Genomic DNA, 23796 nt, shown 5'->3' with positions numbered 1-23796 from the left:
AGACTCAGTAACGTGTTTGCTGACTGCCTTTCAGACTTTCTCCTGAAGCCACTGGCTGTCTACCAGTCAAAGTGTAGACATTGCCAGCGGTCATAGACCTCACAGTTCCTGTCATGTCTAATGCTCATTTGGTGTATACAGGGAAGAAGCCCTGGTTACGCAAAGCTCTGTACAATTCTGAACCACTGGGATAAACAACAAAATTTTGGCACTTTGTTCAGGTTTTGGTGACTGTAGCTGGGAGAACTCAGATGGCTATTCAGAGCAGGCATGGAAAATTCCAGAAAGCATGTTATGTCTGCATGTGGCAGGAGTTTACTACTCTAACTCTAATACCAGTCCTAAAAGGTACACAAGGTCATCTTCTTTTTACAAATGAGAAAAGAGGAGGCCAAGGTATACTAACCCAGCAAGGTAGAGCTAGGAGAGTTGCAACTGTATCTGCTGAGCTCTTGCAACTGTATCTGCTGGGCTCTTGGGCATGCAGGAGGTACACTCAGTCCACTCAGGGTACAAGACATAGATCTGCACTTGGCTAGGCCATAGAGTTTCTGCCCAGTAGCTCAGGCTCATCTTAGTCGCCTGAGGACATTCTCTGAGGCCACCCAGGGTGAGGACAGGAAAGAGGATCCTTTCTTTTGTGAGTGACACCAGAGTAGAAGGGGGACTAAAGGCTCTGCTCTCACTCTGGCTTGTCTTTTGTCCTCAGCCAGTCTCACTCATCCCCCAGGAGCAAGGGGTCATGGTCCTTTTCTGAAGCTGACCTTCCATAGATGTGGCCTTAGTCAAATTCCTCCCCTGCTCTCAGCTTCAGCTCCCCATCTGTAAAAGTGGGAACAGGAAGCAGCCTCCTGCCTCTCTGAATTTGTAGAGGGACTGAGAGAGATGTGTGTATAGTTACTCCAAGCAGTCTCCTGCCTCAACCCTTTGTCCAGAAAGAAGCTAGGCTGGATATTAATAGCAACCTAATCACACTCACATTCTTTGAGTGCTAAATGAAAGCAAAAATCCCAGGCTGGAAGAACAGAACCCTCCCTTCTGAGAAGCCCGAGTCACCCCTGTTTAGGTTCATGAAGCTTGCTTAACCCCTTGCTTCCCACAGAACCTCTCAGCTCTCCTAGATTAAAAGAGCTAGTTGGAGTCACACAGCATGCAAGCCATGCTCCTGGGACACTGTGGCTTCAAGGGAGGAGTTTGATCTTTTCTGCACAGGTCACAGGGCTCTGAGAGAGGCCAGCAGGCTTGGCCCCACAGGGAGCTGCAGAGTCAGGCAGATATACTGGGCTTGCCTGCCACTGCAATTCCTAGGTGATGTCTTCAGGCCACTGTCATCTGCCAAATGGGACTAATCGTGTTACCAGTGTTAGAACATCCATTGCCACCTGCCAGGGAGGCTGAAAACACCGAGAGTATTTCCATAAACACGGTTCCTGTCTCCCCTGACTCCTGAAGGAGGCCTGGTGCTTGCAGGCCGATGGGACCTACCAGGTGGGACGAATTTCCCATATCTACTCTAGATACTTCAGGTTCCCCAGGACAGTGAGCACAGGAAGCCCCTAATGGCTGCTGGGAATAGAATAAATTGTGGCCTCTATTTCCAGAGCCCTCCTGCCTTCCCCCACTTCTGTCCCCCGACAGCTCACAGGATTCTAAGGCAGAACCTTATGGGGCAGAACCTATGCTTTTGACCTTCATGTGAGGCTTCCTGGAATGAATGGTTCAATGACAAGTGTCTGGACAGTTGTGTGACTAGAAGAGTAAGAAGTGAGTCCAATGAGTGGGCCGCTGCCTCTCACAGCAAACGAACACATCGTTACACGACATACCAGGGACAGGAAACCTCAAGCTTGGACCTTGTCTGGGCAAGTACACGTGTGGGCAAGCTCACACTTGAAGGTCAGAGGACAACCTCAAATGTCATTTAGTCTTCTACCTCATTTGTGCTACATACACCAGGCAAGGTGGCCTATCAGCGTCTTGAATTTTCCTGTCTTCTCCCCCTGTCTTTCCTAAGAAGCAACGGGATCACAGATACCTGCTATCATATCCACTATTATGTAGACTCTGGAGATTTGAACTCAGGTCCTCATGCTTGTGCGACAAGCACTTTACTATTGAGCCATCTCCCAAAGCTGGGCCCCTCCCTTTACCCTTATAAGATACCTTTGGCTTGGCAACCAAAGGTTCAGTGTTACTTCCTCTCCCTGCCTCCGGGAGGTTATTCCCCAGTTCTCCCTCCTGGAGTGGGGTGGGGCTCACACGAGGCTTTTTGGCTGTCCCCTAGGTAAGAGACAAGATGATGTCTTTGGACTCAGACTTATTAGCTGCACGGCCTTGCTGATTGTTTCTCTGCCTTGGTGCTTTATTATATTAAATGAAAGTAACACAACCTACAGAAAATGGCTGGGGTACAGCTAGGTCAGGGGAGAAGGACGGCTTCAGAAAAGCTTCATGAGCCCCTGCTCCTGGGGTATGAGTGTGAGGCTGGCATTTGCTTAGCGTGTTCAAAGCCTTGGGTTCAATTCCCAGCATTGCACGAAAGCAAAACTAAATAAATAAACACCCTGTCCTGTAGGGGTTAAGCATGAGCACGTGACCATACATAGTCGTGTTGGATACCCAGTAGGGAAACTTGACATATGGATGTCAAAGGCATTTCATTTTGCTTTCTTTCATGAAGCAAGTAAAATATCTAAGGATGGTTTAGGGACCCTTAGCCTCTTCACTTACACAAATGATTGGATGATTATCCCAGCAGAGGCTCTTGGGTAGTTTACCCTATGTACAAAGGTAACGGAACCCTGTCTTGTTTGTTTCTCTCCTCTATGCCTCAGTTTTCTTCCCTGTAAGATGGACCTGGTTCTATTTAACTATTGTTAAGAGGCCAGATGAATAGAATCCAAAGAGCTAATTGGTTCTTGGCGTGACTCACATAACCTGACCTGGCTGGAGAAGCTTTAGGAAATATTTGGAAGTGGATTGAAAGGGAGGCAGAGAGGCAAGCATGACTCAGTGTTCTCTCCTTTTATGGGCTGGCACTCCAGACCATGGCTTCCTGGAGGCTGTATTCCAAACCAAGCTGTGATGGATATGAGGTCTACACGCCTGTTAGTCCCCACAGACCCCCCAGATGTCACCCTGGGGACTGGACTGGGATTGTAACCTTGCTATTTTAAGCAGCAAGCTTATAATAATGGGTGGGAAAGCACACGGAACCTGAGTAGCATGGGGATGGCCCACAGCAGGCCTGCAGGGGTTCACATAGAGCCTCAGAGCTCCATCTTGTTCACCTGTGAGACTGCAGCCAGCCTCCATTTTGTCTTCCCCACCATGGTGTGTATGACCTCATTCTTGACACTTGGTTTCTGGCTGGCCTGGGACTGGCAGAGGTCTGTCTTCAAGAGAGGGAAGAGGAGAGTTAGGGAAGGGGGTGTTTCTGGTATGGCTTTATAATCCTAGGACCTCTGAATGGACCCTGGGCTGGGAGGTCCTTTTGGTTGGTTGTGTCTAGATAGAATCTGGGACTTCAGAGTAGGAAAAAGCCATGGTCGGCATTCCTGTGACCCCTGGAGCCAGCCAATATTGAAAGTCTCCCAACAACAGCAAACTCTTGACATTGAAGTTGTGGTCTGTTTCATCTTTAACTGGCTCTGGCCACTAGAAGGTCCCTCACTCGGCCATACACCTGTTCTCTGGAGACCTCGGGGACACATGACTACCTTTTAGATATCTAAGAAGAGATTGATTTTCCCTTGCAGTTTCTCTGGCCTGGGCTAAAGTCTTAAGCTCTTTTTGTAAAAAAGATTTATTTATTTATTATATACAAGTATACTGTAGCTGTCTTCATGCACACCAGAAGAGAGCATCAGATCTTATTACAGATGGTTGTGAGCCACGATGTGGTTGCTGGGATTTGAACTCAGGACCTCTAAGAGAGCAGTCAGTGCTCTTAACCACTGAGTCATTTCTTCAGGCCAATTTTGAGCTCTTAAACACAAATTCTTGCCTCGTAGAATTTTCTTTTTCTTTTCTGAACATGGTCTTGCTTGTCTGAATCCTTAGTACACAGTATGCTCTGTGTAAATTAAGACCTAAACAGAAAGTGGAATAGCTGTCTCTTGGACTTTGGAAACTATTCCTATTAAGATAGGTTGACTTGCGGGGATGAGTCAGTGACGTGACCTGAGAAGGAGAGCCAACTCGTTTCCCTTGATTCCTCTCATTACATGCGGTCCCCTCAGCACTCCTGATGTCATTGCTGCTCATGCTAGCATCTAAGTAAAGACAATGAAATTATTCCAACAGCTCATCTTTTAGGGAAACTTGATGTTCAGTTCCTTCATCCAGTAGCCTTTGAGGATGAAAGATCGTGATCCTGGCCCCATAGCTTTTAGTCTCTAGAGTCAGGATAACTCTGTTTGGAGCCAAGCCCAGCACGGCTTCTTCTCCGCCAGCTCATTTACTGTGCTCAGCCCTGAGGCTATTCTGCAAATAGATAAGTTCCATTCTTATTTCTGTATTATGACTCAGCTCAAACTCCCCTCATAATGTAGAGCCATCCCTAAAACCACATCTCATGCACTCAGCCTGCATAGTTAGGGAGTCTTGCTTGAGGTCTCCTAACTCCACATTCTGAGGTGTTTACATCAACCACGTTCTCAGTTGCCTTCCGATACTGGACTCAGGACCCCATGAGGGACAAAAACTACACCCCTCTCTCTTTGTGTCACAGCATAGGCACAGGCCTGGTAAAAAGATTGTTTGTGGAGAAAGAATGACTGATTCAGCCAGGTGTGGAGGCACATTCCTGGAATCCTAGCACTTGGAAGATGAAGAAAGGGGAATCAGTCAGCCTCAGCTATGAGTTTGAAGCCAACATATCAAACTCTCAAAGATATGTCAAACTCTGTCTTAAATCAGAAAGAAAGGAAGGAAGGAAGGAAGGAAGGAAGGAAGGAAGGAAGGAAGAAAGAAAGAAAGAAAGAAAGGAAGGAAGGAAGGAAGGAAGGAAAGAAGGAAGGAAGAGAATTCAGTGCATGAATACTGTAGTTGAGATGAGATTTTCAAGATGACCAGCAAGCGTCACCCCAAATGCTTCAATTCTGCTTTGGGTACCTATTAGAATAAATGCAAAAGCCAAGATGGCACCCCCCTTTAACAGCTCCTGGTCTAAATGTCTCCAACTCTTTAGAAACAAAGCAACCACCATTTTAAATGGATATTTTGAATCTTCATAGCGAATCAGACACCTTCCCCATCTTAGAGGTCCGGGGGCTGCAGTGTCCTGCAGCTAATGCCAGGTATCAACCTGGATTGCAGCACTCTGGTTTAGAGAATGTTCCAGACCCTCTCTGTGGAGCAGAAAGGGATGTCATGGGAAACAGCAGACATTCCTAGGGGCTCTATCACTCAGCAGACTCTCACCTAGGACCTGTGACACAGTGCTCACTCAGTTAATGGCATTGTCCTTTGTTCTCCCCCTAGGGAGGAGGCAGGCCACAGGAACGGCTGTATAGGCCTCCAATCAGGAAGACCTGGGTACAAACAGTTTTCTCTGTGACTTAAGACAAATGGCTTCCAACCTGAGAGGCTCTTCCTTCAGCTGTAGAATGGGACTATTGATGCCTACCTACATCCAAGGTCATCACTGGGAGTCAATTTGGTAATGGAAGTCATGCAGTCGGTCGGAGCTCAATAGATGGTATCTAATCTCAATGAACTGTCCTCCCTTAGCTATAGCTTTGCGGAGCTGACATGTTTCTCTTCTGGAATAGCTATGTTTACTGTAAGGACCAACTTAGATGCAAAAGGTCACCTCTGCCCATGTAAACAAAGCCAGAGAGCAGGAGGCAGTGCAATTCCCAATGCCTGCTCCCAGCCTCGCCTCGTCTGACCTCTGGTGTTGATGCAAAACCAAACAGCTGATTTGTGGCTCTTGGATCCTGGAAAGGGAACCCAGCTTGGAACAGGGATGGGAAGGAGTTTGACTTGTCCTTTTGGCGTCTCCCCAGCCTGCGGAGCCCAAGCCTCTTGGAGCATCTTTGGGGTTGTCACAGCAGAGGTTCCAGGCACGCACAGCCACTCCAACCAGGCGGCTGCCATGCCCCACATTCCTGAGGATGAGGAGCCCCCCGGAGAGCCACAGGCAGCCCAGACCCAAGTAAGTGCCCCTTCCTGCCCATGGCTAGCCTGGGTGGGGGCCAAGCTAAGCATTCTGGGCTGAGGCCACAGCTTTCAAACTGGCATAGTGGGTAGCCAGTGTAGGCTGCAGTGGGTGCCTGGGGAAGATGTGTGGCTTTCACTATGAAGAATATGCTATCCTGAGTTTATTTAGGCGGCCAGGGTCCCGTGAATCCTGAGTATGAAACCATCTAGAGAGTAAATGACTGTGACAAGTCAAATCACCTTGGCCCAAAAATGCTCCCTCCTACACTTGAGAAAGATATAGCAGGCAACCAAAAGTTCATAGGAAAGGGTTTCAGTAAAAAATGATGATAAAATAAAAATAAATTTCAAAATGTTCAGTAAGAGTACCTTCAATGAGGCCAGCATGGTGGCCTGTAGTCCCAACCTCAGGAAACTGAGGTAGCAGATTGTGATGAGTTCCAGACTAGCTTAGGCTACAGACTGAGACCCTATCTCAAAGAAAAACAAAACCCCAGACAAATAACAGCAAAGAAGGTATCATTGAGCCTTTGTTTTGCAAATAAGATTCAGTAATTTTTGGCTTTATATGTATCATAAAGAATAGATTATGTTAATTCTCAAGTTGAACCAAGAGTCAAACATTTTGCTGTTGGTATATTATTTGTTTTATCTTTGTAGTGTATGCATGTGTGTTCTTGTACATGGAAGCCAGAGGTTGATGTTGCCTTCTTCTTCTCCACTTTACTTTTTTGAGGCAGGGTCTCTCACTGAACCTGGAACGCATCAATTTAATAAGACTGGCTGGCCAGAAATTCCTAGGGGTCTCCCTGGCTGTTTCTCACGTTATCCCTGTCCTTTTCTTTGTGGGTGCTAAAGGAGACAAACTCAAGTTTTCATGGTTGCACAATAGGGGCTTTCTGATTGGACCATCTCTCCAGCCTGTTTATTTTTTTTTCTGTCAACCAAACAATGTGATCACGCAATCTCACATCCTTTACATCTTGTTTTATAGCAACACCACCAAGAGAATGTTTAAAGTGTAAGGCTATACCCATTTCCCCAAGTACTGAAGTCATTCCCTTCTGAAGAACCCATCTTTCCATCACAATCATATTTTCTTTATCTGGTCACTGGCCCAGCTCCATCCGATCCTCTCAGATGAAAGGCCTTGCTCATGAAGGTCACCAGCATTATTTACTTTGACTTGAACTTTACAGTTGGTTTGCACTGAACTTGTGCTGTCCTCTTGCATCCGACTGTGGTCCCACACTGACCAGCGCCAGATGAAACAGGCTTGCTAAGCAAGAGAAGAGCGTGTGAATGAGCACCATTTTTACCAGATGGGCAGATTCCTAGTGAGCGTTTTCATACCGTGATGGCATTGACTTTCTGACATATTGTAACAGTGAGGACTAAGCAATCATTTAGAAATGAATAGTTCCTCGTATCTTCACATTCCAGGTCCATGAGTTTGAGGTGTGACCTTGGCAGCTCAGGGGTGGGAAAATGTCTTTTACTTGAACATGTAAAAATGAGCTGCACTCCCATCTCCATCTACAGACCACAGTTCAAGGTTCTAGGGAAAGGTCCACGACCATCCTGGGGCGTCTTGAGCCATAGTGGGTGCTGATCATCAGCACCCCTCAAGGCAGCTGACGGCTGGGGGAAGGGAAAGGGGGTCACAGCAGAAGGCAGACACTGGTGAGCAGATTCAAGTGTGACTGTTCCATCCATCTTTCTTTAACTCTGTCACTTCTGTGTTCTTCCCTGACCTTTATGGTACCCTTACTAACAACGGAACCACACTAATTCTCATGTAAAACCAGGATCCCAAATCTTGGGCAATTTCCTCAGTTGACCCAAAAATGAATATGGGTTTTTGTGACCACCACGGCCAGCAAAATAAGCATCTATGGGAGGCAAGACGGTAGTTTAATTGAACATGACTAAGTAGCCATGTTGGTTCAAACTTTGGAGTCTGACTTGGAGTGGTTTCTTCTAGGCATATTTAAGCACAGGACAATTTGGTGAAAATGTCCCTGGTGATAATTAACTCAATCCTGTGTGTACAATCAAGCACAAATGAAGCTAAATAAAGTTCAGATGTGACTATATCAAAACTCTTTGTAAAGTCCATGTGACACCATCCACTAAATGGGTTCTATAGATTGAGAAAAACAAGCTTTTGATAAGGGTCTAGGGGAGATTCCAGTGTGGTCTTGGTCATGCATAAAGCACAAAGACTATTAACCACATCTTCTCCCAGCCTCGTGTTTAGATAGCAGGTCATACATCCTTTCTTTAGAAAGAACAACCCTGTGTGTTTGACATTCCAGGTTCTCTGTCTGTGAGCACTGAGACCTTTGTGCCTCTTACAAATAAAAGCACTCCCAAAGCTAGTATAATAAAAGATTAGCCAAGATACAGTCTCATCCCTAGATGAAGAACAATTGGAGTCCTATTCTTCCTACGTCTTTAGCTCTCAGCATTTAAGAGAAGATGCTGCTCTTGTAGAGGACCTGAGTCCAGTTCCTAGTACCCATCCAGACATCTGTTAGCTGCTTGTAAGTCCAGCTGTATGAGGGCCAGGCCTGGGTGAAGCTCCTTAGAGGTACAGCATTGGGAGGAACCCATGAGCTAGCTGTAGAGTCAATGGTAAGACCCTTGAGTGGTCAGTAGGAGCCCCGAATACCAGTTCCCCACAAGCTACGCCTACCTGTAAGCTGGAGCCAGAACTAATATTTACAAATAATGAGGTGGGCTCTGATGGTCTCTGAAGGCTTTTCAGGTGTGATTCTGTCTCTGGACTTGTAGGAATCTGAAGCTATTCTGAAAGGTTTGGCAACTTGCAATAGCTGAGACAGCAATGAACCTGGAGGAGGAGGATGCTTGAGGGACTCAAGCCAACTGGGATCCAGGAGACCCAGGTCCCTCAGAGAAGAGAGAACAGGGTTTAAGACTATGATCTCTGTGTTCTGACAACATTGGCCTCCCAGCCCCTCTGCATCCTCATCCAGAAACCTGGAAGCCAAGTCTGTTAGATTTCTCATCCCTGTGATTCCCTGTATGCTACTTTGAACAAGCGTTAGCTGTTGCCACTTCTGTTCAGCCTGCTCAGCTCAGCTCTGAGGTGGTTTAGACCCTTACACAGAGGTTCAAGATCCATATGAGATTCTCATTCTTTTACTTTCTGGTCTTGCTACCAGGCTCTGGGCCTCTCTGAGTTCTCTGGAAGCCAGTTAGGCATGGTTAGTAAAGAGCCTCTGCCCACACTGGGCTCCTGAGGCAGCACAGCCACAGGGGAGCTTCAGATCTCCCAAGCTAGCTGGAGCCTCCAGGGGCAGAAGCCTGACTCCCTGGGAGTACAGAAGCCAGGCAGCAGGAAAGCAAGGCTGGCCAGGGTTCAGCCGGAAGTCCCCGTTCTGTGTAAATTCCCACTCTGTAAAACAGGCAAGGGACAGAGCATCCTTCCAAGTTTATAGCTCCCTGGGGTCCAGCCCTAGTTTTGAATACTCTGGTCCCAAGCCTCTGTTTCCCACCACTAGCCTGAGTACTAGCTGAGTCCTCACATCAAAACCCCTGAAGAGGGAGAGATAGATTGTTCTCTTCACTGCAGCTGCTAATTGGAAGCTGTAATCCATCCCTACAGTGTAGCAAAGGCTTCTGGCAATGACCCTGCAGTAAGTTCTTGGCAGCATGCGTTCTCTGGGGCCCGGGCCCAGGCAAGGACACAGGGACTATACTCAAGGTGCTGACTGAATTGAAGCTGTTGGGACACATGCCTGGAATCTTTAGGGACCACAGAACGACAGGCTATCGACTGGAAGGGTCCTAGATCACTATGTCTTAGTTTGCTTTTTGTTACTGTGATAAATACCATGATAAAATGTAGCCTGGGGAAGAAAGGGTTTATTTTATGTTTCACTTCCAAGTATCAGTACATTACTGAGGGGAGTCAGGCAGGGGCCTGGAGCAGAAAGCATGGAGGATGCATACTGGTCTGTCCCTTTTTCACTGTGCAGCCGCAGACCCCAGATGCAATGTGACCAAATCATCAGTGTTTTCCTGAGCTGTCACCAGAAACTACTTCAGAAGCTGACTCATTGGGACAGCATGCATTCTGTCATACTTGGCACACGTGGGGTGTAGGGGCCCAGTGTAAGACCTTGGGTTCTACTTGCCCAAGTTCTTTTCTCCTTTGGGGGTTTCTAGAAGTCTCTAGGAAAAGGTTGCTATAGCTCATGGACAGAGCATCTGCCTTTCTGTTGTCAGCATTCACTACTACTACACTTCTGTCTTTCCTCCCAGCACACAAGGCCACTTGATAATGATAGGCATCCAGGCACCGGAAACTATTCAACTATATTAATACATTTAGCTTTAGATTAAAAAATTACTCTTCGGGAACATTTCCTACATTTATACAATGTATTTTGATCCTATTCACCCACCACTCCACCCTTCAATTCTCCATAGTGCCCACCCATTTCTTGTACCCTTTGTTATTAATAGCTACCTGAGTTCCTTTAGTGATACTTATTCCACATGTACAAGAAGGCATGGCCAACCAACTAGCAGCTGCTTTCCAGATGGAGAATGATTCTTCCTCTTCCATAGCTACCAACTGCCAGTAGTTCTTCTGCTAAAGGTATGGGAGTCCCTCTCTCACCATGCTGGAATTTTGACTAGCTTGATCTTATGAAGGTCTTGTGTAGGTAAGCACAGTTGCTGTGAGTTGGTATGTTCAACTACCATGCAATGTAAAGGTTAGCATTTTATATCTCTTCTTCCTACTGATTCCTCCATTCTTTTTGTTCCCTCCCTGAGCCTTGGATGGTGGGAGGTTGATAAGATGGCCCATTGACAGCTGAGCACTCATGGCTACTCAGCACCTTGACCAATTATGAGTCTCTGCATTAATTACTACCCATGGCGAAAAGAAGCTTCTTTGTGAAATTGAGAGCAGCACAAGTCTATGGACATAAACATATATATTTAGAAGACAGTTGGAAAGTATGACCACTTAGCAAAATAACAGTAGTTTCTACCCCACGGTCTACAATCTCCCTAAGTCACGGACTTTTGATCAGGTTTCTAGCATCCGGCATAAAACTCAACCTGGAGATCAGGGCTCACATCCAACCAGAAAGGATTGTTAATCATATAATAATTATACCTCTACTGCATCAGTGGGCACATCTTGCCAGGCATGTCAGTATTGTAGCATGTAGAGTCCCTTACTGGGTAAGATGGTTGGTGTCTTTTCTCCCACACTATCTTACATAGCACCACCTGGCACTATGTAAGTTCAGTCGCGGAAGAGGGTTTCCCAGGCATTCTGGGTTGATTATTTTATGTCTTGCATCCAAAGTAACAGATTTAACTTTTAGTGCACTGTAGCTTGTGGCAGAGGGTCTTACCAAACTCCCTCTACAACTGTCCCCTCAGGAGCACAAGCTCAGGTCAAAACCTTATTCAAGATATTTGCTGACTTCATTCTTCCTCAGCCAGATGATAACATAGCACAATGTGGCTCTCTGGCTCCCCAAAACACACTCTGCCAAATTAAGCCTAGCTTAGGCCACAGCTCTGAGGCACTCCAGCTATCCCAAAGCATCTGTTCTGTGCTTCAGCTTTTGATGCTCCCAACAGACTTTGCTGTCCAGTCACACAGCAGCTCTTGTGGCTGAAGATTGGCTATTCAGGGGCATTACCTCCCTTTCCTATCCCAAGTTTTTAAATAATTGAGTGAGGTTGAGATAGGCTCTGGACAAGCAGCCCTCTGAGTGTGGCCCTGTGATGGTCAACCTTAACCATCAGCTTGTTGGGATTTAGAACCCCCTAGGAAACATACTTCTGGGTGTGTCTGTGAGTTGTTTCCAGAAAGAGAGAGAGAGAGAGAGAGAGAGAGAGAGAGAGAGAGAGAGAGAGATTAACTGATACGAAAGATGCACTTGAATGTAGGCAGCACCATCCCACGGGGTGAGCTCCCACAATGAATCAAAGGAGATGAGCGGAGCACCAGCATCCATCGCTCTCTGCTCTCTGATAATAGAACACTCCTGCCACCATGCCTTCTCTGCCATGATGGACTGCACCCTCAAGCCATGACTCAAAGCCAACCCTTCCTTCTTTAAGCTACTTTTGTTTGGGAATTTTGAAACAGTAGTGACAAATGTAACTGTTACAAGCTCTAAGGAGGTAATCCCTCTGTGGAAACTTGGGGACCTCTGGTCTTAAAGCCACCAGGCTCCTTGTCTTGGGATCAGAATTGGAGATCCTGGTAAGGGCCTCCATAGTATCATCAGAAGTTCTCTCTCTCTCTCCTCTCTCTCTCTCTCTCTCTCTCTCTCTCTCTCTCTCTCTCAGTGTAGTCCTCAGGCAGTTGGAGCTCTTAGCTCATCACATGGTGAGACAAGATGAAAAGTAACACCCCCTAAGCAGTCAGAAGGTTCCGTAAAGATAGAGAATGCTCCTGGGTCCCAGGCATATAGGTGTAAGCAGCATAGCAGAGTACCAATGCTTAACATTCAGGCAATTCCAAATGACCCTCAATGATGTCAGGTTGACAATTAATACTCACTACTACAAGATTTAAATAACCAATTCTCTATCAGAATGAGATGGAGATAAAATTAGCGATGCATATATAAACCTTGTAATCTTGTAAGGACCCCCTGGAGGAGAGATGTCCTTCCACAATCACCCAGTGAAAACCCTCACCCCATTTTCCAGCTCTGTTGTATGTCCTCAGCACAGGTAGCTTCACAATACCAGGAGGCAGACATTGTTAGTTTATAGTGTGTACACCCAGGTGAGTCCACCTTTAGAACTGAAAGAAAGTACCTATACCCTCCACCTGAGATGGCGGCATCATCTTCCTTGAGATGCCCCACTGCTGTAATTTGTCATCCACAGCTATGATTAAGATACCTGAGACCAGTTTAGAGGTTATTCCTCTTCATGTCATGTTTTCAGAAGTGTTAGCCTGTGATCTATTGTTCCTGTTTTCCTTGGGCTCAGAGTGAGGGAGAACATCACGGCAGGGAGAATGTGGTAGAGCAAGGCTGCTCATCCCATGATGGGCAGGAAACAGGAAGCCTGACAGGAAAAAGGTGGTGACAAGGAAGATTCTTCTAGGACATTGGTGAGCTAACCCCACTTTATCCAGTTAGTCACCACGCTCCTAAAGTTTGCAATACCCACCAAAACAGTACCATCAACTGGAGACCTAGTCTTCAACCTGTGAGCCTGTGGGGACATTTTGTATTTGAACCACAGCATCCACTTATGTCATCACATCCCTTTAAGATGGTCCCACTTAAGATCTGAAATGAAGTATCTTCACAGATGTTTAAATGAGGCATTAGGATCTGGTGTAGGAGGTGATGGTAACAATTGTTGGTACCTGCCATTCATTGATACAAGCTAGATATTATCATCACCACCTTATTATGGATGAAGGCACTGGACCTAAGATATTACATATTTGCCAAGGGTCACACAGCCACATCACAATTAAGTGTGGATTCAAACTGAAGATTCCTTGCACATATGACCCTGTCTTCTTTGTCTCCATTCCTTCTTCCCTTCCTTCTCTCTCTCTCTCTCTCTCTCTCTCTCTCTCTCTCTCTCTCTCTTTCTCTCTCTCTTTCTTTCTTTCTCTCTCTCTCTTTCTTTCTTTCTTTCTTTCTCCCTTTCTTTCTTTCTTTCTTTCTTTCTTTCTTTCTTTCTTTCTTTCTTTCAGTAAAGACACTGTACTGAGCACCAGTGGCCTCAGGTGTGGGGAGTGGGTACTGATGTTTCACCTTTTAGGGTTGGATGGAGAGGAGGCTTGGGAAAGAAGAGTCAAGAGAACTGTCACAGCATACAAACTACGAGACATCTATAGGAGTACATCAACTAAAGTAGAATGCATTTCAGAAATGGCGATTACAGTCAGGATGGTGGCTCATCCACAATTCCCATTGTGAGCAAGAGAGTGGCTTGTTCTGTTTCTGTCTCTCCTCAAACAGTATGTGAGCAACCTGGGGTAGGGCTCACATCTTTTGCACATGTATCTCTACTCTTAGCACAGACCTAGAGGATGGTAGGATCTTAGGAAAGAAAGATTAGAAGAAAGGAAGGGAAGAGAGAGTGAAATAAAGAAAAAAGGAAGGAAGGAAGGAAGAAAGGAAGGAAAGAAGGAAGAAAGAAAGAAAGAAAGAAAGAAAGAAAGAAAGAAAGAAAGAAAGAAAGAAAGAAAAAGAAGGAAAGGAAGAAGGAACGGAGATGGATTCTGGTTGGATGATTGAATGTATAGGTAGATAATGCATGGATGGATTGATGATTGGGCGGATGCCTGGATGGATGATCGTGTGACAGTTTGGGTAGTTGGATGTTTAGATTGAGGAGAGGAAGACATGGAAGAGGGAATAGCATCCAGAAGGGATGACAGAAGATGATGCCGGATGCAAGGTTGACTGGCTGATGGCTGACTGGCTGACTGGCTGACTGGCTGACTGAGCAGCATTTTACAAAGCATGGTCAACACCCATTGTGTACTGATCTACAATGTGTGATAGCCTGAGAGTAAGACCAGAGCTAAAGAGAGCAGGAAAATCTGATGACTATGGATCTGTGCCTCCTGGGAACTGAGTGGACACTGACAGAGACTGACAGAGGCAGAATGAGCACATACATTATGCAGCAAGCCTTCAGGGTTGTGGGGCAAAAATATCCCTCACGGTTTACATGGAGGAGTTGCATGCCCAACAGAAACCCTTACCCTCTCTCCCATGGCCTCAGGACCTGACACTGGAATGATCATTTACTTGCGAGTCCCCTGAGAATCTTTTTATTTTGTCTTCAGAGTACAAATTCCCCTCCCAAGGGAGTCCCTTGCCTGCCTTCCAGGCTACAACAGATAGACTGCAGTTACGGTCAAACAATGTGCGTATTCCTCCCATCCGTCCCCCGTCATCATTCTTACTGCTTTATCTGTGTTTGTTTTTAAAGCCAGTCTAGGGGAGTATTAGCTTCATTTGAAGGTTATAAACACCAAAATCAGAGAAATGAAATATCTCCCTGGGGGGTCATCCAGCTGAGATTTCACTGTAGGTCCATTTAGCTTCTCTCATAGTCACACAGATGCAGTAGGGTCCCTGTCTCACTGTCACACAAGGAGGCCATTACAGCAACCATATTCCCCAGACTTGCCTGGGCTAGACCTGGAGCTGTTTCTAAAGAGATCTAGCCTGGCCCTAGTCATGTGATATTGAGGATTTGAAGCTCATATTCCCATCTCGGACATCGTTCTATATTTATCCCTGGGCTCAGGAGCACAGGGAACTCTCCTGCACCCTTGGGAATTTATGAGTAAAATAAACATGTAAATGTTTCTATAAGATTTATTAGAGGGGAATGATATGTGACCTGCTGCTTGTGCTCAGAGTGAGCTTGCTGGAGGTGGCACAGCCCCTCGGAGCTTGACTGATCCCCAGAGAAGAGAGAAGAACCCCTGGGGAGTCTGGGTCCACAGACCAGGAAGAAGGAAAAGAGCCCCAAAGCAGTGCTGCCCTACCCTGCTTCCCTCCCGCTGTGTGTTCTGCTCATCTGGATTCAGGGGTTCTTGGAAGAAGAGACATCCCATGAGGACATGTGCAGCATAGCAGGGCTAAGAGAAGATTATCCGAAGGACATCGGAAATCAGGGCAGGCGTCAACAAAGGCAAAGTGACAAATGGAGAAACATTGTGGCACTGTGGGAAGGTGTGTCTTCCAGTGTCTGGTGCGGTCTTAGGGCAAAGTGACATTCAATGGACTGATTTTCCATCTTCTTATTTTCCTTTTATGATTGTTGGAAGATAGTGGAAATTATTACCTGTTAGATAGTTTTACTGCTGTGAACAGACACTATGACCAAGGCAACTCTTATAAGGACAACATTTAATTGGGGCTGGCTTACAGGCTCAGAGGTTCAATCCATTATCATCAAGGCAGGAACATGGCAACATCCAGGCAGGCATGGTGCAGGAGGATGTGAGAGTTCTACATCTGGATCTGAAGGCTGCTAGGAGAAGTCTGGCTTCCAGGCAGTTAGCACAAGGGTCTTAAAGCCCACACCCACAGTACTATGCCTACTCCAACAGGGCCACACCTTCTAATAGTGTCACTCCCAGGGCCAACCACATTCAAATCATCACATTACCCCTAATGTGTTGCTGAGTAACCTGTGGAATTGATGGGCTGGATGAGAGAACATGAGGGTTTGGAACAATGCCAAAGTGCAAGAGGTCTGGGGAGTTTGCCTTTTCATTTATGTCTGTAACCCACATGGGACATCTCTTGTTTGAGAAGAAGTTGGTGAGAGAGGTGTGGAGCCAGGTGAAAATGACTGACAGAGCTTTTGTGACCATATGTCTTGGACAGTGGTGGTTGTTGTTGTTGTTGTTGTTGGTGGTGGTGGTGGTGGTTGTTGTTGTTGTTGTTGTTGGTTGTTGTTGTTGTTGTTGTTGTTGGTTGTTGTTGTTGGTTGTTGTTGTTGTTGGTTGTTGTTGTTGGTGGTGGCGGTGGTGGTGGTTGTTGTCGTTGTTGTTGGTGGTTGTTGTTGTTGGTGGTGGTGGTTGTTGTTGTCGTTGTTGTTGGTTGTTGTTGTTGGTGGTGGTGGTGGTGGTTGTTGTTGTTGGTTGTTGTTGTTGTTGGTGGTGGTGGTGGTTGTTGCCGTTGTTGTTGTTGATGGTGGTTGTTGTTGTTGTTGGTGGTTGTTGTTGTCATTGTTGTTGTTGTTGGTGGTTGTTGTTGTTGTTGGTTGTTGTTGTTGTTGGTGGTGGTGGTTGTTGTCGTTGTTGGTTGTTGTTGGTTGTTGTCGTCGTTGTTGGTTGTTGTTGGTTGTTGTCGTCGTTGTTGTTGTTGTTGTTGTTGGTGGTGGTGGTGGTTGTTGCCGTTGTTGTTGTTGGTGGTGGTTGTTGTTGTTGTTGTTGGTGGAGGTGGTTGTTGTTGTTGTTGTTGGTTGTTGTTGTTGTTGGTTGTTGTTGGTGGTGGTGGTTGTTGGTGGTGGTGGTTGTTGTTGTTGTTGGTGTTGATGTGCTTGTTGGCTCTGTTACCAGAAGGGCCAATCTGATGCCTTAATGAACTCCTGATTTAGCTCTAAATTGACAACCAGGCCCAAGATCAAGAGCATCAGTTTCCTAGATATCAAATTCCAAAGCTGATAAACTCAGCTGTGAAGGGAATACTGAGCACTGCTCTGTGCCAAGGGTGGATCCGTGGCGGTTCCCACTGGGGCTGAGATTCGGTGAATGAAAGTAGTTAGGGTTATGCAATAATGGGACACACTCCCAAGACCTCTCCTCTATGCACTTGAAATGTAAATATAACTAGGAATCTTGTCTTTTATTTGGAAACTATTTCTATATCAGTTTGTTTAATTTTAAAGAATTTATTTGCACGTGCACACACACACACACGTGTGTGTGTGTATTTGTGCATAGTGCCTTTAGAGGACAGAGTAGTGCATCAGATTCCTTGGAGCTGAAGTCACAGGCAGTTGTGAACTGTTAGACAGGAGTTCTGGGAACTGAACTCAGGGCCTCAGGCTCTTATGCTGAGCCTGTTTATACTCGGCCTGTTTAATTTTCATAGAAACTCCGTGATCTAGATGAGGTGATCAAGACACCAAGACACAAGGCTACTTGCTCAAGACCACATAGCTGCTAAGAAGAAATTATGGCCTAATGTGGTGATTCTTGAGTGTGAAGCTCTTATAGTCCCCAAGCCAGGAGTTTGCCTATATGCTTTACAATATACCCTGTATTTTGTATTCAATAACTTATATTGCCAGAGTCAAGCTTTCTGGAGCCTTGCCTTCCATTAGAAGCTCCAAGTGGGAGAAGGGTCGGTATTTGTATTGCACTAAGCTTAGCAAAATTCTCCTGAGTGTTCCTTGGTAATGTATCCTACACTTCTTTCAGTCTAGAGTAAAGAAAAGAAAAGAAAAAACAAACGAAGGAAAACAGTCCACATTTCTCAGGAATGGTCCCTTAATACAGTTTGGCAGAAAGTTAGAAGTTCCCAGTCTGCTCAATCATTCTGTAAGCCAATTAGTGAAAGAACACTTATATTTTATGGCTTATATATTTTGAATACTGTGACAGGAGAGAGAGAGAGAGAGAGAGAGAGAGAGAGAGAGAGAGAGGGAGAGAGAGATCTTTTTAGAATGTCACCCGTATAGCAGAGGGATTTCCTCCTGATGACCTCAATCCTCCTGGGTTGTGAGTGGCTTGATAATGTGTGTGTGACCGGGATTCCATGTATGTGTGGCATATATCAATTCTGGCTTGATTTTTGCCTATCAGGACAGTCACTCCTGCTCTGTGCCCTCTCCAAGTAAGGGTGCCTGTGGTCCCAGCAAGTCCCAAAAGGCAGAGAAAATGCCAACCAGAAAGCAGTTCCCTCTGTTGTCTCAAAGGCCACTAACTAGTAGGAAATGGTCTTTCACCCCTTCCCCTGCAACCCATCCGCTAGCAGAAAGCATCTCAGATCTGCTTCCGTTATCTTTGTCTCCTCAGCCAAGGCATAGACCCACAGTGGGCATTCCAGAAATCTTTGCTGGATACATGGACAGCGTAGCAAGTAGGGGTGTGCATGTTTTCACAAACGTCATGGGCACCAGGAGAATCTTGCCACTCCCAGCATAGCAGTCCCCTCTCCTCAGAAAAGGCCTTTCCTCACAACACTTGTTTGTAAATTGGTGTAAGTCAGATATAAAACGGACTTTAAGACAGTCTGCAGAGGATGAGTGAGAGGAGCTGCGGGAAGTGTGGGGGTAGATGAATGGAGGGGAGAGGAATAAATGGTTAGGTTGGTGATAGATTGGGGAGCAGTGTATGGATGAATGGATGGATAGCAGAGAAGGAAGTGAAGAGAGATGGACTGATAGATTTATAGATGAATAGGGAAATAGAGGGATAGATGAATGGGCAGAATGGGAGAGATTAATGGATAAATGGATGGGTTAATTGGTGAGTGGATAAGGATACAGAAAGGGATGGACAAACGGATGAATGGATAAGAGATGTATGAATGGGTAAATCAATGTTAGCCAGGGAAAGAGATGAGTTTACCAATGATAAAGAAGATATTTAGAGAATGGGATGGGTGAATGCGTGGGAGAGACAAGGATATGGGTAAATAGGTGGACAGGGGAAGAGACATGAATGAACTCATGCATTTGTGTAGGTCAATAGAGATGATGGATGAATGGACGGATGAGAAGAGACACGAATAAGTGCATGCACTGGTGGAGAGAGGGATGAATGGCTGCATGGAGAGATAAAGAGATGGCTAAGGAGGATATGGGCAGGGAGGTAAACAAGTGGATGTTGCGAGTGTGTGACGTGCGAAGTAAAGGGCAGAAAAGGGGACACGAGGTGGAGAAAGAAGCTAATTCATTTACCCGCCCCCTTCTTTAAAATTTAATTTTATGTGTATGGGTGTTTTGTCCACATCCAGTCTCAAGACTCATTCTCTTTTTATGTCCTTGGAGTGGTAAAATGAATGAAGCTTTGGAACCTCCCTTTAAGCCAGCACTTCTCAGAGCCAGCCCTAGGGGGATCACAGCTCCACAGGGTGCGAGGACAAACAATTTAGCTTGGTGCCAACCATAGGCCGCTAGAGGGAGTGTTTATTTTATCTCTTCTGGGCACTTACAGACGTCAGATTGCTCGGCGTTTTTATGCTTTTAGATTTCTCTAGCTGACGTTTTCTTGTTGGTTGCTTTGGAAAGTAGAGTGTCAATGAATTAAAATAAAATCTCTTTTTGAGCACCAGCGTATGCTGGGAACTTATGAAAGTTCTACCACAGGGATGGCTCATGGGTAGAAAAATGAAATCTTAGCCAGGGTAGTTTTTTGTTTGCCAGAGGATTCATATGAGAAGAGCTCTAAGTAAGGCTGACACAAAAAGGCAATTCCCAGGACTCAGATACTCAGTTGAGACAAAACCCTGTGCACACTATATGGGTGTTGATTAACCTTCCTATGGCAAGAGTCACTTGTGAACAAGAATAAGAGAGTCAGAGAGATTCCAAAACTAAATGCTTTGTGCTCCAGAAAGTCAGGCCAGGCTGAGCCACCAGAGAGGCCGTAGCGGAAGTATTTGGGTCCATAGGCCTGAATGACTGAAGCAGGCCAGGCTAGAATCTTTTGGACCACAGTTCCTATGCAGAAATACGAACCCAAGATTTCTTATCACTCAGTTTAGACTGAGTCACAACCAAGCACTTGGTTCTTGTTGGTTGCTTTGGAAAGTAGTCAGAGTGTCAATGAATTAAAATAAAATCTCTTGTTTAGCACCAGTGTATGCTGGGAATTTGTGAAAGCTCCACCATGAGCTCTAAGACGTGCTGGTTTAAAGGGCTGCACCACAACCAGGAAACAAGGGGCTGGGGAGATGGCTCGGCAGTTAAGCGTATGGGTTTGATTCCCAGCACCCACGGCAGCACACACACCCACAAGGAAGGAAGAGGGTGGGGGAGGGTTGGGGGGAGGGGGGGAGAGAGAGAGAGAGAGAGAGAGAGAGAGAGAGAGAGAGAGAGGGCGCTGAGGTAGTCAATATGTTCATTAATTCATCTGTAGCCATGTCACAATCTACACTCCCATCAAATATCATACCTTGAATATATGTGATTTCCATTTCTAAATTATGTCTTAATGAAGCTGAAACAGACAAACCAACATACAGAGTTGGTGACCTGTGACAGTGGCCTTGGGAGTCACGCTGTTCGAAGTGCCGCAGTTCCAGGCCCTGGATGTTCCCCCCAGCCCAGGCCTAACTCCATTTGTGTTTTGCTCAAAACCACCAGGACTCTCCCTCTGCAGGACCGTTTTGCAGCCCTCCCACAATCATCCTGACGGGGGATGCCAGTTCACCTGGAGGAGAGACTGACACAAATCTGGTCAAGAGGTACGAAGCCCAGGCAGACGAGCAATGCTTTGTGGGGAGAAAATACCTGCATCTCTAGAAATACTTTCTTCTTTTTCTTGGAATCACTGTATTGATGAAGAGGGCTGGGCATATAGCTCAGTTTACCAACTGAGTACTTCTTGCAAAGGTAGGGTTAAGCCTTGGGTTTGATTCCCAGTGTCACATAAACTGGGCATGGTGGGGTACACCTGTAACCCAAACACTCATGTGGAAGCAGGAGGATCAGAAGTGCAGGGTCTTCCTTGGTTTCATGAAGAGTTCAAATCCACCCTGGGATAGAAGAGACCTAATCTCAAAAGTGAAAACTCTCATTATCAAGCAGTTTTTCAAAATGGGAAAGAGAACCTAGGATTTTTCCTCATTATCTTCTTTCCCAAAATGATGTTTTTGCTCTTGGATTTGGCCCTGTACCCACTGCTAGATTTTAAGACATCTGGTTAGATTTTAAGCACAAGACATCATAGCATGGAAATGTCTCATAATGTCAGTCCAGGCATTGCCACAGAAGCCTGGAAGGGGAGGATCTTTAACTGCAGAACCCTATCATGGCCAAAGCAGGTCCTCCATGGACAGTCATCCTTTGGGAGGGACACTGATCACTGTCACAGGGATGCCACTGTCTCGGTTTCCCTTACCCTGAATTGATCTAGCTGGAATAAGGCTGTCTGCATATCACTTTTAATAAATTTGAAAGATAATCCTTGGGGCTAGGGATACAGGTCAGTGGGAAGGTGCTTGCTTCGTAAGTGCAAGGCCTGGGTTTGACAGGCAACACCACAGTAAGAGGGTAATTATCACAGGACAGAGTGAGCTTCTTACCTGTTAATTAAGGGTAGAGGCAAAGGAGCAGAGTGAATACCAGGGAGGATATAAGAAATGAACATACATGCGTAGTCAATGTGGGAGGAGGTGGAAAAAAGCCAATTAAGTCAGACAAAAGACAGCTTCATGGGCTGGAGAGATGACGCACCCTGTTCTTGCAGAGGACCTGAGATTGGTTCTCGCTACCCAAATCAGGTGGCTCACAACCACCTGTACCTCCAGTCCCAGGAGAATCGGACGCCTCTAGCCTCCACATGCATCTGCACATGCACACAGGCACACACATTTATGATTAGAAACAAGTCTTCAAAAAGAGCTTCACGTTTTGCAGGGCAGTGAAACTGTGTTTTTATTTTCTCCTTCAAAAATAAATGATCCCTGTCTCTACCAGACCCCATGTATGCTTGGTAAGGCTCCCACAAGGTAGCTTTGGCATAAAGGCTGTATTTGTAGAGGGAGTAAACACTGTAGTACAGTTTCAGCCCTCGAGAGTGGGCTTGGGTAGCTTGAGTGGGCAGCCGAGCGGCATGGAGACTTTGCTGAGTCATTGTTCTTCCCAGGGGCTCTGATGTGGAAGACTAAGGTACTGGGAATTCATCCACCTAACGTGCTCCCAAGGTGACAGAGGACCCTTGTGTGTGCCATGGATGATGCCTTGGGGGTAACCCTGAGAGACTGTCATCCCATTTGTCCACCTCCGAGTAGATTTCCTAACGGGATGACCATGTTCTGTCTTTCAGGGCTCCCAGCCCCCACCGCAGGCTTTCCCACCGACACCTGAAGGTCTCCACTGCCTCGCTGACTTCTGTGGGTAAGGGCTGTGTCAATGCGAGCACGTGCTTGAGCAGCAAGCATGAATTGTCTGAGCTTAGTTGGACCCATCCCCTTTCCCTCTCCCCAAGTCCAAGGAGATCAGCCCCTCCATGTTTGGGTCCAGAAGAAATGATGTCTAGTTTCAGTGTCAGAAAGAAAAAGAAGAGGAAGTCAGAGCAGACGGAAGTGACTTTAAGTGATCAGCACTGGGCTCAAAGATCAGAATTCTAGGGCTGTATGGGTAGGTGCGCAGCAAAGCGGGAGTGTGCCCATGTGAAAGGCGGGCAGCCAGGATCCCCTGCTGGTTCCTACTCACGGTTTTGCACACCTTTGTGGGACCATTGAAGGATAGGGGGTCACATAGACTTGGGCTTTGTAGTCAGTGTTGATTACACTTTATAAGGAGGTTGGGAAGTGAGTAGATAGAATTGATAAAGGGGCCTTCATGAGAGAACCAAGGACGCCAAGGTAAGAAGGGGCCAACTTCTCCCCAGAGAAGAGGAAAGATATTCAGGCATTCCAGGGGAAGTGGCATCTGAATTTCATCTTAAAGAGACGGACACACAGGATGGAGGAATGGCACTCTAGGTGGAGGAAGAGACTTGACGAGAAGCAGAATCACCTAGAGTACGGTAGCAATTGGATGCTGTGCCATGTGTATGTGTCATGATCACTGAAAACTATGGAGCCCCAATTCATATTAGCTTACTCCAAAATAATAGATTTCTCCCCGGCCCCTGCCTTCTTGTAGTCTGCCTCCACCATTGTCTGCTCCTCCTTCAGGGCCAATGGTCTCAGGCACTGCTGGATCCAGGTACTTAATTTGGGTTATTAGTTATTCCACCGTTCCGTCTCTCATCTCGTTTCATATATGAGCTCTCTTTTTGGGAAGACCTTCTATTCATGGAAACAAACGGTCTGCTGCACCTCCAGGCCTCCGTCTTATCTGTGACGCCCTTCTTCCCTCTCATTCCCCAAAACTGCTTCTCACTAGCCTTATGTGGTCATCCTTATTTGATTCCTAGATGGCATTGCCCAACTGGCCAAAGCT

At 46.2% G+C, this 23796-nt stretch overlaps 1 protein-coding gene across 19 annotated transcripts in view; it reads left to right on the top strand.

Annotated features, from left to right (window-relative positions):
* Irag1 (inositol 1,4,5-triphosphate receptor associated 1) overlaps positions 1-23796 on the top strand; it is a 112195-nt gene that overhangs the window by 27984 nt on the left and 60415 nt on the right. For 6 of the 19 annotated variants that reach the window (XM_087559304.1, XM_087559321.1, XM_087559313.1 and 3 more), the window contains 3 exon segments: positions 6012-6160; positions 20989-21089; positions 22673-22743. In XM_087559304.1, the coding sequence (XP_087415430.1) occupies positions 6101-6160; positions 20989-21089; positions 22673-22743 (232 nt within the window). In that variant the 5' untranslated portion in view covers positions 6012-6100. 19 annotated transcript variants of the gene reach the window in all.

Source organism: Rattus norvegicus, chromosome 1 (assembly GCF_021556685.1).
Source record: "Rattus norvegicus strain SHRSP/BbbUtx chromosome 1, alternate assembly SHRSP_T2T, whole genome shotgun sequence".
NCBI classification, from domain to species: domain Eukaryota; kingdom Metazoa; phylum Chordata; class Mammalia; order Rodentia; family Muridae; genus Rattus; species Rattus norvegicus.
This window is presented reverse-complemented; position numbering and strand designations above follow the sequence as displayed.